Source organism: Podarcis cretensis (assembly GCF_951804945.1).
Source record: "Podarcis cretensis genome assembly, chromosome: 12".
NCBI classification, from domain to species: Eukaryota; Metazoa; Chordata; class Lepidosauria; order Squamata; family Lacertidae; genus Podarcis; species Podarcis cretensis.
In genome coordinates this window covers 12,908,105-12,926,022 of record NC_137181.1, presented here as the reverse complement: position 1 = coordinate 12,926,022, position 17,918 = coordinate 12,908,105, and the positions used below count along the sequence as shown (strand labels likewise).

At 41.9% G+C, this 17,918-nt stretch overlaps 1 protein-coding gene across 3 annotated transcripts in view; it reads right to left on the bottom strand.

Annotated features, from left to right (window-relative positions):
• RBM33 (RNA binding motif protein 33) overlaps positions 1-13,030 on the bottom strand; it is a 92,277-nt gene extending 79,247 nt beyond the window's left edge. Inside the window, exons 1-4 of one of the 3 annotated variants that reach the window (XM_079996383.1) lie at positions 12,660-13,030; positions 6,921-6,999; positions 4,120-4,168; positions 365-441 (exon numbers count right to left, since the gene is read on the bottom strand). In XM_079996383.1, coding sequence (XP_079852509.1) covers positions 365-441; positions 4,120-4,168; positions 6,921-6,999; positions 12,660-12,699 — 245 coding nt within the window. In that variant the 5' untranslated portion in view covers positions 12,700-13,030. The remainder of the gene's footprint in view (positions 1-364; positions 442-4,119; positions 4,169-6,920; positions 7,000-12,659) is intronic. The other 2 variants (XM_079996382.1, XM_079996384.1) reach the window with 2 other exon arrangements.
• Between the last annotated feature and the right edge of the window lie 4,888 nt (positions 13,031-17,918).

Sequence of the window (17,918 nt, the reverse complement as noted above, 5' to 3'; positions counted from 1 at the left end):
TTTTAAATATTTTTAGACAATTATATATTGCAGGCCTAAAATTTAACCAATTATTCAATTGGAATGTCTCGTTAAAAATAAACTCTTGTTGGCTTCCAAAATGGAAACCAACTTTTTAAATCAGCACAATAGCACTGCTGAATGCATCTGAGAAAACAGGTTCTATATAGCAGCTGTATTTTCTTCAACTTTTAAAACTTAGTCTCAAATGTGAATTTCTAGTCATACTCTTCCAACGTAAAAAGTAATTTATCTTCTCTTCCCAGTGTGAAACACATGTACACCCCTATTTCGGTAAGACTCATTCAAGGCACTGATCTAGAAACCCAATTACATTGCTGGGGCAAAGTAGTAAGAGACAAACCTGAAATGCTGGTCCTCTTCGTTGTCACTCTGTAGAAGATCATCATTCAATTCTTCATCTGACATATCTGACTGCGTCTAAATTTTAAATTTAAAGAATTGCCCTTGAGATAACCCAATATGTAACATTGAAGAACACAGCAAAGAAGGCTGCTCTCTTAGCAGTGAACCTTTTACAAGGAATTATCGGTAAGCAGCATTCTTTCATAATTAACTCTGAACAGCCCATGAACCAATTGATTAGATATCTTCAATATTTTCAGACTCAGAGCCCACTTTTAACCCAAACATCTTTTACCATATATATGCATGGTGGTAGCGCTCCTGCTGAGACCCACCTTCAATCAGGCTGCTACCCACAAGTGGATCTCAACCCACCAGTTGAAGACTATTGGATTAGAAGAAAATAGTATAAAACTTTGTATTTAAATGGGCTGCATAAAAAACTGATGAAAATTTGTATTAAAAAAAAATCAACATTCACAAGCAATTTCAAAACTTACAGTAACAGCCTGACTTTGAAGAAGGAAAGCACATTTTCCAATATCAGGGCTAGACAATGTAATAAAAAATCAGTGTGGTGCAGTGGCAAGAGTGTTTGATTTAAACCAGGGAATCCAAAGTTTAAACCTCAGCTTAGTCTCAATACAGTAAGCCAACAATTTACGTGGGGTTACGTTCCAGGGATTGGGCCTAAAGCCAAAATTGTGCATAATCAAAACACATCAGGTGCAATGGTGGGTGGGATTGTCAGAGCAGTTTTTCCTCTACGTCCACCCGATTCCACCCCTCTTTTCCATTATTATTATTTTTACCAAGCACATAAGGTAGATGCGCACAAGGTAGATGTGCATAAGTTGTAGGCTTACTGAACTCAAAAGGCATCTTTGAGCCAATCACTATCTCTAAGCTTTACAACAATTTGTTAAGGAAGGTTAGGACAGAAGGGAGAGACTTGTGTATGCCACCCTAAACTCCTTGGAGGAAGGCTGGTCTAAATAATAAAGTGGTTTGAAAGTGGTAGCCATGAGATCTTACAAGACTCCTCAGAATCAGAGCTTACATTTGAAGAATGCCTACTGCCTATGAAAAACATACCGGTGTCTGTTATAAATATAAATATGTATATAGTGGAATGGAAATGAACAAGAGGCCACACAAAGGGAAGATAAAAAGAATCTGTTTTTTGCACAATCACATATCAGGGTTTCTAACTTGATCTCTTGACCAATAGGAGTTTGTAGTACCAAAGCTTGTGGCAACACTGCTGGCTAGAAGGTTCAGTTGGCAAGACAAGAGACCAGAAACTGTGCCATGAAAACTAAACACCAAACAAAACTGGAAAAAAAGCCAACAATTACTGCTGAACTTACAGAAAAACTCCTCTCACAGCAGCATGCTACATGACAGAATATTTAAAAGATGTGACCTTGGGACAATAAAGTGGGTTTTATTGGGCAGGGGTGGCGGTGAAGCACTTAGCATTTAACAAACATATGTATATGCAGCTCTCTCTTAACATCTAAAGGCTGCTATTCTAAAGGTTATTTTGTTATTTTATGTGCTTATTTATAAAATTTGTATACTGCCCTTAATTCAAACATCTCAGGGCAGTTCACAGCGTATAAACACAAAATAAAACCATAAAATACATAAGAAAAACAAGAAAACACACACCTGCAACACACTTAAAAGGATATAGGATATAAATCAGCCAAAGGCCTGGTTGAAAGGCTAACTGGGAAAGATCTAGAGACAGAAAGTATGTGGAAATTGGAAGGAGTTCAGAGAACAGCAGCAAAATTGCTAAAGGTTGGATAAGCTGTTATGCTGCTCTGAACACCTTCCAATTTGTTAATTGTGTTGTCAACATTTGTTTCCATCCAACAGAAAGCAGGTCAAGTAACCAAAAAAGAGGCATATTAGTACAACTTGTTTTAAAGGACAACATATACAATTTTATATTAACCCCAAAAAGACAATTTTAAAAGCAGGCTAAAAAAATTATTTGAAAAAAGAAATAGCTTGATCATTAAGTAGAAGATTAACAAAAATGCAACAGGGATGTAGTGAGACAACAGATCTACTACTGTTTGCTTTGTTTAAAAACGCTGCAAGGAAAATGATAGGGAAACCACCACATGATAGGTTTAAGAAGCAGTATAAACAAACCGCATCACAAGTAACAAGAGGCTAGATCAGGCATAGGCAAACTCAGCCCTCCAGATGTTTTGGGACTACAACTCCCTTCATCCCTAGCTAACAGGACCAGTGGTCAGGGATGATGGGAATTGTAGTCCCAAAGCATCTGGAGGGCCGAGTTTGCCTATGCCTGGGCTAGATTGTACTAAACAATAGGTTAGACCAAACCCAAGTTAGCTGGACCCACTGAAGTCAATGATATTCAAGTCATGACTCAAAGTCAGTAAGAGAGTGGGTACTTGCCACAAGTGTTTATGCTTTGTGGCCCACCATTTTTGCTATTCTAGTAGCCACAATAACCCTTCCTTTGTTGACCTTGCACTGCAGCTCTGTATGAGATCAAACACAATCCCCTACTCCACTCTAGGGTTTGGAGCTAGAAAGAGGTAACTTGCTGGTTTGTGTGCCTAGACAACTCCAAAGCTGGGAAGGTGGCTATAATGCATTACAGGCTGGGGTCCACTTGCCACAGCAACCACAGAACCTTGTTTATAATGGATATTCCCTCCTCATTTACTACATACACAGATCTTGTCTCAAAGAAAAGCATCCATGTTTAACATCAAACAGGACTAATAGCTACATCAAGTATAGCAATGCATACTTTGGAGAACACTAGTATTTTTCAGTGCAAAGAAAACACAAATTGCTGAATTCACGACTATGCGTAAAATAATATCAATATGCTCATTTTACTTTTGCCAGCCCACAGAAATGGGAAAACAGCTATTAAAAGGAGCCTAACAAGCTTTCCATCTCCAAACCTCTGGGAAATTTTCTCAGCTCTCCTCTGATTTCCATAATTTCACAAAGCGCTAGTAACATTTTGGCATCCATCTGTCTCAGGAGACAATGGCAGGGGTAAAGACACACGTTTTATTACAAGTGGGGCAGATGAAGGTGTTTTGCTGCTGCAGGTGCACCACGGAGTTTATTCTCTCTGTGCTCCTCCCAGCGGTCATTTCTCCTCTGGTCACTACTGTTGATACATGAACTGATTGTCTGTTTCCAGGCACTACTATAAGGGCCAGAAAAGCTGAATACTGCAAATCTGATGGTTTTCAATCCTGTATTCAAGTATCTATTTTTTTGCACTTGCCTGGCAAGATCATTGATACTTGGTATACAAAGCTCCTGCTAAATATTCAGGTAAGAGTTTAAAAAGAGCTATTTGTCATTATTAAACAAGAATATTGCATACTTCAAGTTTCCCTTCAATGTAACTGCTCTATATAACCAACCTTTGGCCTTATAACAGGTCCTTCTAGCAGTAGCTTCTGTGTACATTTATGTTCATAACTGCCCTCACACCACTTTGTGAAGCAAGCAGGAGAAACTGCCAATCATTCCATACATGAAAGAAATAGCACCGGCTGGGAAACCTGGCTTTGTTGAACTCTTATCAGGCTGCCATATACAAGCACATGCTTGAAGATAAACACAATCAGGTTACTGTCAGAGCTGCTCCAATACACTCTACAAAACAGAAAACTGGCAGAACCAAAGAAGTTAATGTCTTTTTAACATATTTATGCATACAGCTTACTTATTTACCTTTTTGCCAGCCAGCAAATCTTCTCCTAGCAAGTCATCGTCTAATTCACTGGAAGAAAAAAATCATTCACAGACTTACAATGAGCTTTCTGAAGCAAGGATTCTAAAAGCTATTGTAGTAATTCATAAAATAGTCAAAGTTATAGAAATGAGGAAGCAATTTCAGGGTTGCCATATTTCAAAAACAGGTTTTTTTAGGAAACCACCAAAATAAAAACTCTGCCTTTATGGGAGCCTTTCGTCTGAATAGTGAGATAAAAATACTTTAAATAAACAAACAATTAAATTTAGCCTTTAAGTCACCTAAATAATAATAGAGACAAATAGTTACATAGTGCTTCATGATGATTCTAAAAGAACTTATGGTTTCCATTTTACCACCAGTTATTTAATATTGAATCCTCCAGATCATTTTTGCCCACTGACTCTTAACAGTACTGAAGAACAGCAAATTAAATAGAACAAATGCAAAACACATTTTGATGTATCTAATTTTAAAGAAAGATTAGTAGTCTCAAAACCATAGTTAGTGCTTGATTTAACTCCTTTCAAGAAAAGCTACTTACCACAGCGTAAACCTCACATGGAAAGAGGCAGGGAACTTACTGAGGATAAGGAGTGTCACAAAGGAAGACTGCCAATCTTCATATAATGTAATTCCAACACATTATCAACATTGCTAGGGGTTCTTTTGGCTCAAATTTGTGGTCACCAAGATATTATCACTCCTTCTCCCCGATAGCTCAGTCTGGTTTTGCCATATGCTGGAGCAACATTCAAGCCTGTCTTGTCTTAGTTATCTAGACTCTGTTTGGAGCTCTCCAGGGTGCTACTTGCTGTAACTGCTGTTTTAGGACTGCAACCTCTGCTTTCTTTGCCTGATCTTACTTGGTCATGCTCACTGGCATCCAACCTCAAGATTACTAAACCTTGCCCAACTGGAATCCAGTCTCTCCTTGACCTGGCTTTGTTGACTGGATCCTGAACTGGCACTAGCAGTGCATGACCTTGCAACCCTGAACTAGCACACACATCCACTCAGGCTAGAGCCCTTACCACTGACAGAACACCAGTCTCCTAATGTTTTCTCCTGAAATTAAACATGCATGGGGAGAAATGCTCATTGCTGTTCAGGAGGCCATTCATCAAAACCATCCTAAAGAGACTGCATTAGAAATAAAGTGAAAGTTCACCTATACAATTTCTGAAGAGAACACATATCTAAGAGAAATCAACTATTCGAGCTGAAAAAAGCAACAGTTTGAGTAACCTACAATTCCTATTCCTTCCTCTTATCAAAGATTACCAGCAACTTTCTTTCTCCGCATCTCCTCTGTTTCCACCCCACAAAGAAGTGGAAGCATTTGCTCTGTTGAAAAGCAGGTACTAACTGGGATGGGGACACCAATATCCTTTCCAAGTGGCAAGAAAGAATTCAGCTATGAAGTAGTAGTAACCAGATATAAAAGCAAACTGCCATTCTAGTGGTGTTCACAGTGCGAAACATTTGGAAGAAAAAAGGATTGTGCGCAAATGGTTACACCATGGGGGCCTGATCCTATGCTGTGCTGCAAAGAAATAATGCCCTGCTGCACTCATGTCCTGGCTGCTGACTAAAGCAGCAGGAATCACCATTGCTGGCACTCTGGAACTATCTCAAAGTAGTACAGAGTACCAAAAGAGTGTAGGGCACAACTATTATAGGCAACTTGAACCTAACTGTACACAATGATAGCATTTTCAGAGACTCTTCCCTAGCTACAGCCACCATCTGTAACCCTACACCTCTTCCTATACTATGAAGATCTGAAATAGTGCCAGAGTGGCAGTACTAGTTGCAGTTGCTGCTTTGGTGAACAGGGTCTTGTTTCTTAGCTGAATACTGGGGACAGGGCTCTCACTGTGACAGTACTCTGCTTGTGGAACATTCTTCCCTGGCAGATTTGCCTGGTACTGATCCTGGTGTCTTTTCAGCATCAGCGAAGACTTTTTTGTTTATTTTCCCACAAGTTTTATTTAACTCTTACTGCTTGTTTTAATGCTGCTGTTTAATGCTGTTACCTGTTTTTTAGTACTGTGTTTTACTGTTCTATTTTTTATTTTAATCATACTTTGGTAAGTTTGTAAATGTTTATATAAACGTTAACAAAAAATAAATATGTAACCTGTTTTGAGATCTACAGGAATGATAATGTGTTATCCACTCAATACTGCTAGGAGCTGTTGCATTCAGTTTGCCTTAAGATCTAGGGGCACCAACAATGCAGTTCTCTACAACTTGCCTTGTATAAGATGCTGCTGTAAGCCAATGCAGCACAACCCTTTGCTTGCATCACAACAGAAGGTAGTCCTGGGTTTGAAGTCTCTAAAATTTGCCACTAGCATTAATAGGAAAAATAGCAAAAGTCAATTTATATATTTAAAAATGTTTAAGAGGATTTTTAGGAACCTGTTTGTATCCAAGATAAAACATGTTATGCTTTAAAGCAAAAAATATTTTTCCCATGGAATTCTCTCTTCTTAACTAAACTGCATTTAGTTATGAAGCCAACTGCAAGAGCAAGCCTTACCCTGCCAACATTTTATGCAATGTTCTTCATTATACTAGACTTGTTCATGTCTCCAGACTAAGCTCTTCACGACAGGTGTACATTATCCACAACTGAGCATATGACACAAACACAGCAGGCAGATAACTTCATTAGTGTATGAATTTGCACTTTAAAAAAGCAGGATACAAAATACAAACTCAAAATAAAATGGAATACCATATAATGAAAAACATTTTTAAAAGGGCTTACCTGTCCCAGTCTTCATCTCCAGTTCTCCTCCTCCAAGATCTTTCCGCACCAGGCTTATCGAACTGATCAAAGTCATCATCTGCAAGCAGAAGACATTTAGTGATTTGCACAAGAATACAGAAAGAAAATCACAGATCATAAAACAGCAGTGCTGACATTTTCTCTCCTTAGAACTTGCCAATTGCTCTTACACTTGTTCTTCTATGAGAAGAACTGAAAAATATACTAGACTTATTAAACTGAAAGGAATCCTTCTAGTTTGCCAGTAGTACCATTAATCTTCTCAATTCCATTATGTTATTGATGCTGTTCACTGCCACTGCTTTCTGCTTTCTTTGATCTTTTGATTGTCTGTTATTATGTTGCTTTTATCAATTGGGACTTGGGTGCTCCACTGAGAATCATCTTAAATAAATGTAAGCTATTTTACGTTACAATGGTAAAAACCACAGCACCCTATGACAGCAAGTTCCATAGGTTAACATGCACAATAGAAAACCAAATTAAGTTTGCCACTTATTAATAACAAGACTAAAGGGCATATTGTAAAGCAAGGGATCAGAATGACTATTTTCTGTGCTTGTCTGAAGTGGTACATGTCTCAGCTGATTTTTGCATTTAAGATTTCTATTAAGCTGTCATGGACATTAATTTAACAGAAAAACCTGATATTTTTAAAACAGAGGTTTAACATTAAAACTCAACCAATTCCTAGTTTTCAGTAACTCCTTCCTGCTGTGAAAGACATTCCATGCATATGCAGGAAATTGACAGAAAGCCTATTCTTTTTTTCTGCAAACAAGAATATGGATTTCAGAAAGCTTTCCTGCCCTGAAATGTTACCTCTGTACAAAAAGTCACGTGACATCCTCTTCAATATGCAAAAGCCATCATTACTACTCAGGTAGTGACACTCAGGTACTGACACCGTGTGAGCAATTACTCCTCCTTGTGGCTGTTCCACTGAAAAAAACTTCTCAATAACCGCACACCCTCTGAAAATTCAACTGGTACCAATGTCTAGTTTTAGACACCAGCTGAAAACCTGCCTCTTTCATCAGACTTATTAATGCAGAATGAAGCTGAGACTGCAAAAAACAAACAAACAACTATTAAATGTTCTGTTATATAGCTAATCTTAATGTCTTTCATTGCAGATGGTTTATTGTATTTATTGTTGTAACCCACCCCAGGGTCCTAGTATTAAGACAAGGATCTAAGTTTATAAAACAAACAAATGTACCTTTTGACAAGCTAAATGTGCCTACTATAAGTATGGATCTTGTTATTACTCACAAATTCATTTGACATGACTCTTAGGAGAACAATTCCCCCATGTGTTTCAACATTTACATGAAACTGTTGGGAGAAGCCACATCAAGGTTAGGATTGATGAGTCATCAATATGAAGAGGACACTCAGCTATGACTCATTTTTCTGTCTGCTCATTTCAAGGAGGCTGTTGAACTCTGAACACCTGTCTGGAAACTCTACTGGGTTGGTTGGAGGTGAGCGAGCTTAAACTTAATCCAGGTAAAATGAAGGTGCTGTAGATGACTGTGAATAGATATTTCAAGTTGTTCAGGACTTTCTACATCAGCAACAACCACTTGATTAGAGCTCAGAAGCAAACGGGTAACCAGTGCAGTTCTTTTAGGAGTGGCACAATATGCGCCTGGCCAGTTAGCACCCTGGAGGCCACTTTCTGCAGAAGTGTCAACTAACAGTGTTCAAGGTCAGCCAAACACAGAGCACATTACAACAATGCAATACAGAGGTCTACAAAACCATGTACTACTGTTTCTAGGTATTCTCCATCAAGGATGAGGCATGGTTGACAAACCTAGATACTCTTCACTACCTAGGCTTCAAATGATCACACTGAATCTAACAGTATCCCCTCTCCCACTTTCAGGGCAAGTGCAACCCAACCAAGAGCTGGCAGATCTTTCATTTTCTAAACCCAAGAACCAGGAACACACAACACCTCTATCTTGTCTGGATTCAATTTCAATGTGCTAGCACACATTCAGCCCAATGCCGCCTTCAGGCAACTGCTTCTCCTGATTCAGAGGCAAGAGACAGACAGAGCTGGATGTCATCGACATACTAATGACACTTCATTGAAAATCTCCTGATGACAGCTTGCAACAGCTTCATTTAGATGTTGAACAGCATCAGAGACAAGACTAAACCTACAGGACACTGCAGGTCATATCTCATGGTGCTGAATGGTAGTTCCCCAATGCTACTTTCTGGGAATAACCTCTGGAACAGAACTATTGCAAAACAGTGCCTCTCAATCTCAATCCATGAAGCCCCAGTAGAATGATAGATACTATGATCAACGGTATCAAGAGTCACCAAACTGAAATATGTGTAAGGCTGTATTCCCTGAATTCCTCTCCCAAACAAAAGTAATCAATTACTACAACCTCAGTAGCCTTAAACCAGATTAAGGTGGATCTAAATAATCCACTTCATTCAAGGCATGCTTGTAGTTGGGTCACTACCACTTTCTCAAGCACCTTTTCCCCCTCCCCTTGCCAAAAGAGGATATTGGTGACCAGAAGATTTGTTAGGAACTTCAGTGTCCAAGAAAGTCCTCATTGAGCACAGATGGCACTTCCCTCTCCCACAATGAGTATTTGCCACACACTGCACCCTCCAATTCAACCCCTCTGGACCCAGTCAGGTGTAATAAGCCATTGAGGCAAGAGTTGAAAAGACAAGTGGTAGGCCACCCTGCAAGTTTACATTCAGACTTTCTTATATCAGCTGAAGATCTCATTAATTTCAAGATTAAAAAAAGAAAAGAAAAAGAAAGGCTACCTGACAATTGTTCATATAACTGTGAAGAAAGCAGTCAAAGTAATACCCTCATCCAGAAATGAATCTAGGCCCCATTGTGCAAAAGGTGGCTTAGGTAACCAGTGTCTGCCAAGCAATTAGTTCTGTTAAGAGCAGTGGTTCTTAAAGGGTGTGGTGTGTCACACTGTGTGGCAGGAGATGATGGCAAGTGTGATGGGAAGATTCAAGGAAAATCAAAGGAACATTTAAACATTTCAGTGTAGTATATAATATCAAAGTATTTTTTTTATTTGCAGAGAATGGGGCATCTTTTCAAAATGAGAGCAAGAACATCAAGTGATACTGAGGACAATCCTGTGATCCAAAATCGCCAGCTGAACAAAGTTCTGAGAATAGTATTGGCTATTCTTCTATAGTTCTCCACAACATATTATTATGAACAGAGATTTTCTTCTATTCTTCTATAGTTCTCCACAACATATTATTATGAACAGAGATTTTCAGCTCTCATAAATGTGAAAGATCAGAAAAGAGAAAGGTTTATTTGTGTTGATGAGGAGATGAGAGTTTGTTTGTCTCAAATTAGACCTAACATAAATGAGATTACCTGGTTTATAATTACATTTTGGGAATGATTCATTTTCTTATGTAGCTGCATTGTTTCATGCTTTCTGAGTGTCCCATGTTCATACTATAAAGTAGTTGTGTTCTATTTTATAAATCAAGCACTGCTAGGAGTTGCTTCTTTTTGTTATCAATTTTTAAAATGGTGCAGTGCAAGCAAATTTTTATTCTGAAAGTGTGGCCCAGAGAAAAAAAAGTTAAGAAACACTGGTTTAGAGAGTGAAAAGTCTCTAGGCATGCTAACAATGAACAGTGGGGGTTGGAATATAAAACAATTTTCCAATCCAAGGAAGATTATGTAATGCAAGAATGTTAGAAGTTTCGCAGTAAATGTTTCAGTTGTGTGCTTACTTGCTAAAGCTTAGTAAGTGTTAAGGTGGCATTCAGAACCATCAGTTAGAATTGCAGCATAGTTTTTGCGGAAATTAGTAATGTACATGATATATCTGACAGCAGAATTCAGGGAGTACTCTGACAAATCTTAAGTTTCCTGACAAAGTAATGATATTAAACTGCAGTCACAATTCATAATTTAAATCCAAACAAAATTTTGCAAAAATAATATTTGAGCTTCCAAATAAAATCTAATAGTGTAATATCAAGACACTCAATTAGAATTCAATATTTCCTCAGGTCACTATCTCTTCTCTGATACTACTTCAAGACCCTTTAACTTTCATTGCTGCAGTTGCTCTCAAGCAAGTTGAAAAAACTATTGAGGGACTCTAGGATGGTTTCAGGTAAAGTAACTATACATTCTTATGATGGGAACAAAAAACAAAACCGATTAAAATGTTCAAAAAAAGTTTCTAACCTACAGATGGGTTACCCCAAACAAAATTATATTCACCTAGCAAAGAAGAGGGAACATAGTACTAAAAGACTTTTTTTTCTTACTGAACCATGCTACCACAGCAGTATTGAAAGAATCACTGATAGCACTAATATGACTGAGCCTCCCTTCTAATTCCTGGATCCAGCACAAATTCAATTGCTGGAATAGCCAGGCCAGCTAAGGGAACAGTTCTGCAGTTGAGTGTTAGTTAGAAAGACAAAAGGCCAGATTGGAGAGTTGAGTGATGTGAGTTAGAAGCAATGCAGCAAGCTGAAGAAAGACTCAGAGATGTTTGATTTCTCTATGAATCCAAAGTTGTGGCTATGGGAGAAACAAGGCCCTCCACTGGCGACTCAGGTTGTATATATGTGTAAATAAACAATATATTCTAAAGACATCACAGTCTCTGCTGTTCCTCATTCAGAGGAACCCTGGGTAAGTGTCTGGAACCCCTCAAATCTCACACCACACAGATTGGGGTGGAGTGCAACAATATGTAAAAAGGTGTTAGAGAAGCAACCCAATCAGAATAATATCAGATCATTTAATCCTTACTCCCCACTTGTTCAAATGCTCTGTTTCCAGAGTTGGTATTAAATCCAGTGCAGTCCACACTTGTGACATGAGACTCTCCCCTATTTCAAGGAAGTCTTACAAATCAGATTGGTCTCTCCTGCTTTCCTAGCTATAAAAGCACGCACATAATTCATCCTCAGACCCAATGTATTTCAGCGCTGACTTCTGGTGGCCCACTCTTCATCCGAAGTGAGCAGTCTGTGGTTATGGACTATAACTCCCATCAATCACAGCTGGCTGCTGGCCATCCTGCCTGGGACTGAAGGGAGCTGGGAGTTCAACGAACCTCTGACGGTTCACTTTCCTGATGAAGGCAGTTGGCAACTCCCCGGGCAGCTCCAGCATCAAGCATCCCTTTCATAAGAGCATCGTACCACTTGTCACTCCACCCCCCCCCCCAAATATCTACTCCCCCGTCTGCCAGTTCCCCGATACCCCAGAACCAACCCTGCGCGCCTCGGACCAATCTCTCTCTCCCTCTCGACGTAATCTGTAGATGAAGCAACCCCACCAGCACAGGGGAAACTCGCGGGGCCCTCTAGCTATTTCCTGTCAATGTATCAATAGATAGAGGATCGTCCCCCGACCGCCACGTTAGAACCGACGATCCGCTTTTGCTTCCTACAGGCCTTACTAAATAACACCCCCCGCGCGAAAAACATTGAGGGGGCGGGGTTAAACCCTATGGAAAACAGTAGGACTTCCTTCCGAGCAAACGACGGGGCTGACAGGGACGCCTGTGCCACCCGCCCTTCGAGATCAGAAGCCCCCTCCCCACTCGCACGCTCCCCCCCCAACCGCCTCCCCGCCCCGCAACTGGGCCCCGCCGTTTGTATCCCGAGCCGGCCGCGCCCCCTCGGCCTTCGCGGGCGGAGAATTCCCCCCCCCCGTACCTGCTCCTCCGTCCCCTCCTCCTCCCAAGGCAGCTGCCATGGCGTCGGGCCCCTGCGAGGACCCCCGCGCCCCTCCTGCTTCTCTCGGCCCCGCCGCGCTGTGAGGGAGGGAGGTGGGTGGGTGGTTGAGCGCCCGCCGCCGAGGAGCTCGAAGCAAGCTAGCACAACATGGCGGCCGGCGGCTGAGGGAAAGACGACGGGAGCGGGTGGTGGCGGGGGGGGGGAGCGAACGACGCCACTGACGCCGCGCTGCACTCTGGGATACTGGAGGACCAGCTCCCTCCGTGAGGCAGCGCGCCGCTCGTTGGTTAACCCGCCGCAAACAGGCCTGGAAAAAAACAACCACCCACTTCTCGCGAGCCTGCGCAGTTTCGGAAGTAGGGCGGAAAAGGCCGCTGGTGGGCGTTGGGCAGTGACGCAAAGGGCTTGCGGTGCGTGCGCAAGGAAATGGCGATCCCGCCCCCGCTGGTTTCGCTGACAAAAAAAGCTGTACAGCAATACGCATGCGCGCAGAGGAAGGCTGGCGGTTTGAAATCTCGACGGAGCAGCGGCGTGGCGCATGCGCAGAATTCATTAATTGAGTTGGCGCTGTAGGTGGGCTTTTTCCAGGGCAGCTGGGAAATAATCCGAATTAATCGTTCTTGCCGCTGCCGGGTTCCCTAGGGCCGAAACAAGGAATATATGCTTGGCATTTGAAACCCATCATTCTTCCCATTCCGTCTTTCGCCCCAGCAGATCCGTGTCCTGATTCTATTAGTAACAGCGATGAGGATGAGGATCTCGCTGACACGCATAAACACCCCCAAAGGGTGCTGGTCGTGGGAATGCGCTCGGCTGCGAGTTGACGTCCTCTGTCTCGCCGAAGTGAGCCCTCGGAGTCGCCTTCCCGCATCCCGCTCCAACTTACCCACTTTCGCCTCCCATTCCTGTTTTAGAAGGGGGCTCTGGTTCGTTTCGGTGGAATTAAGGCTTCAAGCCTCTGGCCCGCTGGCTGACCTCGGGGGAAAGTGGCCGCCGACTCGACTCGGGTGGCTTGAATTCTGCCCTCCTTCGCCTGAACTCCTGAACCTGCCTCGCTCCGACTCCGCTCCCGGTCAGCCCAGCTGTGACTCGCTGGCCGCGGATCTCTGGGGCTCCCCAGCTCTGCTATCCTCCAAGGACCCTTTTTCAAAAGCTGGGACTTTGTGTAGGCAGGCAGCTGCCGTTCTTTCCCTGGAGAAAAGGAGTCTTCGTCATCTTGCGATGTCCTACCTGTTTGTTTGTTCCTTTCCCGACTGCTTTTTAAATAAGTGTTCCAAGGAACGTGGACTCCTTCCTTCAACTCTGTTAATGACTCCTATCAAGACCTTTTTTATACAAGCAACTCAGTCTGTTACAACTCAGAGTGTAAAGTCAGTGGATAGAATAAACCCCATTAGGTGTACCATGCTGGATTATTATTGGTGTTTATGGTTCTTGGTTTTGTATTTGTTTAAATACCAATTAAATTGGTAATAATAATAATTAATAATGAGATAAATAATATTATCCCAGAAAAGTGGTGATGATGATGAAGTCAAGGCTATCAATGGCTACTAGCTAGGATGACTATGCTCTGTCCCCAAGGTCTGAATACTGTACAAGGTGCTGGAAACTGCAGGAGGGTCTGTGGGCTTCTGGTTGGCTGCTGTGAGAACACATAGGCCAGGCCTCATCCTGCTTTTCTTAGGTTGACCACTGTTTTTAGTCATTGTGCTGGAATGGCTGGCTGGAATGGAATGAAATTAAATTGACATGAACTGCATTGTTCATTGTTGTGTATTATTTCACAATTGTATATAGGGTTTTTAAAAATCAGGCACTGTTTATTACATTTGTATACTGCCCCTATACCCGCAGGCCTCAAAGCATTCTGGGAAATGATATATAATGGATTGGAAAGAATGTTTAAAATAACATTTGTGAAAAAACCAGAGGCTTTTTTGTTAGGCATTTTAGGTACAGAGATTCCGAAAGAGCAGAAAAGACTATTTATGTATGCGATGACAGGAGCAAGAATACTACTGGCCCAGAGATGGAAAGAAGACAAAGTTCCATCCAGAGAAGAATGGCCGATGAAGATGATGGACTGAGAGCTTTCCATCAGTCTTTCAATATCACCCACTGAACTGTTATGTAGATCTCTCCACTCATATCTGCTGAGCCCCTACCTAAAAATGGAATTCAGGCATGGAAATGTATTGTTCTGAAGCCCCTGCTAGCTTAAACCAGAGGTATAATACATGTGAAGTAACAGATGAAGTCACCTTATGTGGAGTCAGCAAGCAGACCACTGCTCCATCCAAGGCCCTACTACCTGAGATGCTTTTAACATTTATTATTTATCATTTATTTCTTGTGTTTATATCCCACCTCCAAGTTAGCATACATCAGTTAATCCCCACAACCACCCTGTGAGGCTGAGAGACAGTGACTGGCCCAAGGTCTTCTGGTGAGCTTTATGGCTGAACCTTGGTCTCCCAGGTCCTAGTCCGACACTCTTTGATGGTGGGGACTGAAACAGAGTTCTACTTGCAAGTGTGCTGAAGAAGCACCTAAGGGGACTTCCAAAACGTTCAACTTCCAAAGTGCGGCTTCTGATTGGCTGCAGGAATCAGAAGCTGCGGAAGCCCCGTTGGACGTTCAGCTTCCAAAACAATGTTCAAAAACCGGAACACTCACTTCCGGTTTTCAATCGTTCAGAAGCCGGAATGTTTGACACCCAAGGCGTTTGGGAGCTGAGGTACAACTGTACTTTTTACATCCCACTACCTGTTTTAAAAGTGGTTTTAGGTGTAGGTTTGGAATCAGGAGTAGGCATTTTTGGTACCTTATGGGAGCCACTGCCAATCGCTGGTGGGGAAGCTTTTTCACCCCAAAGGCTGCACTCCCTTCTGGGCAACCTGAGAGCCACAAGGCAGTGGTGGGTAGGGCCAGAGGCACAAGTGGATAGAACAATGGAAGGAGATGTTGCCTTTCTACAGTAGACTGATTTCTGCACACACATCCATCGGTGTCCTCCATCTAGGCAAGCAAAGGACATCTGAGTTCAAGGACACTTTTCAGCCAGAGAGAAACATTCAGGGTGCAAAGCAGGACCAGTGAGAGATGTGGTCTAGGAAGATGAGGGCCAGACAGACGGGCTAGGAGAGCTCCGATCAGACCCTGAGCCTGAGATTCCCCACCTCTGCTCTGGAGCCTCCTGGCCCTGTTGCTGTCACTGCCTGTACATCAACCCTCTCCATGCGTGCAAGTGAGACCAAGAGTGAGGAGAAGGAGCAGCCTCCTCCGTTTCTCTTGTGCTTTCTTCTTGAGTGGTTGTGTGGATTGGGTCCAGAGGGCAAATGAGGACAGAAGAAAGGATGTGGACCTGCTCAGGTCGTTGCCCCAAAGCCTGGAGTCAACATTGTGACCTGTTCCTGGAAGTAGCTGCTGAGTATGAGAGCAGATATGAGAGAGACCTAGCCTCATTGAGCATGTGCTAAATTGAAGGCATAAGGTTCTCTGCTTATCTTGCCAAACCATCAGATTCATTTATCAGCCGCTCTCCACATTAAGCTTCACACCTTGTTTTTAATTAATTTGTTCCTTTCCACCAACAAGTGAGGTAACCCATCCCCGTACATCTCACGCTACAGTGCAAGAGAGCCCAATAGAGATGCTTCCTCCAATATAGACACAATTTTTTGAAGAGCTATCTTGAATAACCAATTATTGACTTCATTGTACATTGTACCAGGATTTAATTAAGCGATAAGGCCCATCATAGTAGGGTCCTTTATCTTCCCGATAAGGATTTGTCAGGCTTATCCCAGGAGGTCTTTATCTGAAAGATAAGGCGAAGGTACATAGGTGTCTCCTTGTTAGTTTAAATCCTTTAATTAAAAGGACCTTTTTGCAAAAGTTATAGGTTATTGTCTTTGCCTCTACTCCTGAGAAATGCAAAATAAGATGACACATTGAACTGGACAAACATTGTCGGTGAAAACTTCCAAAGGAGTTCTGTACAGCTCCAAGGCTTGGCCCAATAGGTTATATCAATTCCTTACCTAATTAATTAACTATCTAATGACCTAATTCTCAATCATTTTCAAGGACCAATGTTCAAAAGCTCTCTTGCTCTTGCTCTCGCTCTGTATATATGTTTATCAACTTGATGGTTGGATAATGAAGATTGTGAAGAATGTTGGTGACCTTCATTGGTCAAAACTGGTGGAATCAAAAGCTGACTCAGCAAGTAAACCCCTAAAATGCATTGACTTCCCAGCAGTGCCCTATGTAGCAAGATCTTTTAAGTATCAAAGGTAGAATTCTACTGGTTTCAACAGAATGATTTACCAGTTCCTCCCAGTGTTGCATCAGGTAGAATATCTTTCATCCTCTGTGATGGAGTCCTCTAATGGAATGTACCAGAAAACTGGTGAATCCTATCCCCCACATAATTGCCACATAGGTTATCCCATATCCCACAGGGTTTTAGAATTTCAAAAGCTGTGGAAGTAAACAAGATGCCCACAATCCTACTAGTTGTCCTCAAGTGAGTCAAGCCACATTCTATATGAGAAATTAAACCCCCTCAAACCATCCAAGCAAACACACAAGGTAGCTTTTTCCCTGCACTGGGATAACTAGTTCCTTGAGATGTTGGATCTGGCCACAGAATAACACATGCCTTAGTTACATCCTAGTTGGACTACTGTAATATGCTCTGTGTGGGGCTGTCGTTGAAAAATGTTCAGAGGCTTTGGCTAGACGGGCTGGTTACAGAGAGCATGATGCTCCCCTGGTTAAAACAACTTCACTGAAAAATAACAACTTCACTGGCTACCAGTCCATTTCCGGGCAACATTCCAAGTGCTGCTTATGCCCTATAAAGCTCTATATGGCTTGGGTCCAAGCTACCAGAAAGATAATATCTTTATATACAAACCTGCTCAGTTGGCTGCTAAGATCCTAAGGTAAGTAAGCATCTCTTGGACCCATCAACATCAGAAGCATAGTTGGTGGTCACAAGAGATGGAGTTTTGTCTTCTTTTTAATGGGCCACAGGTTCTCCATCCCGGATGTAAAACCAAATGTAGTGTCATAGCTTAGTTGGATATTGAGAGATCAGAAGTATAAACATACAATTATAGGCTTCACATTCAAATCCAAGCTCCACCTCTGCATTCATTTTCAAGATGGCTTTGCTAGTAATGATATGTAAGTTGCCAGATATATAGGCTGCTTGTGAAATGAATA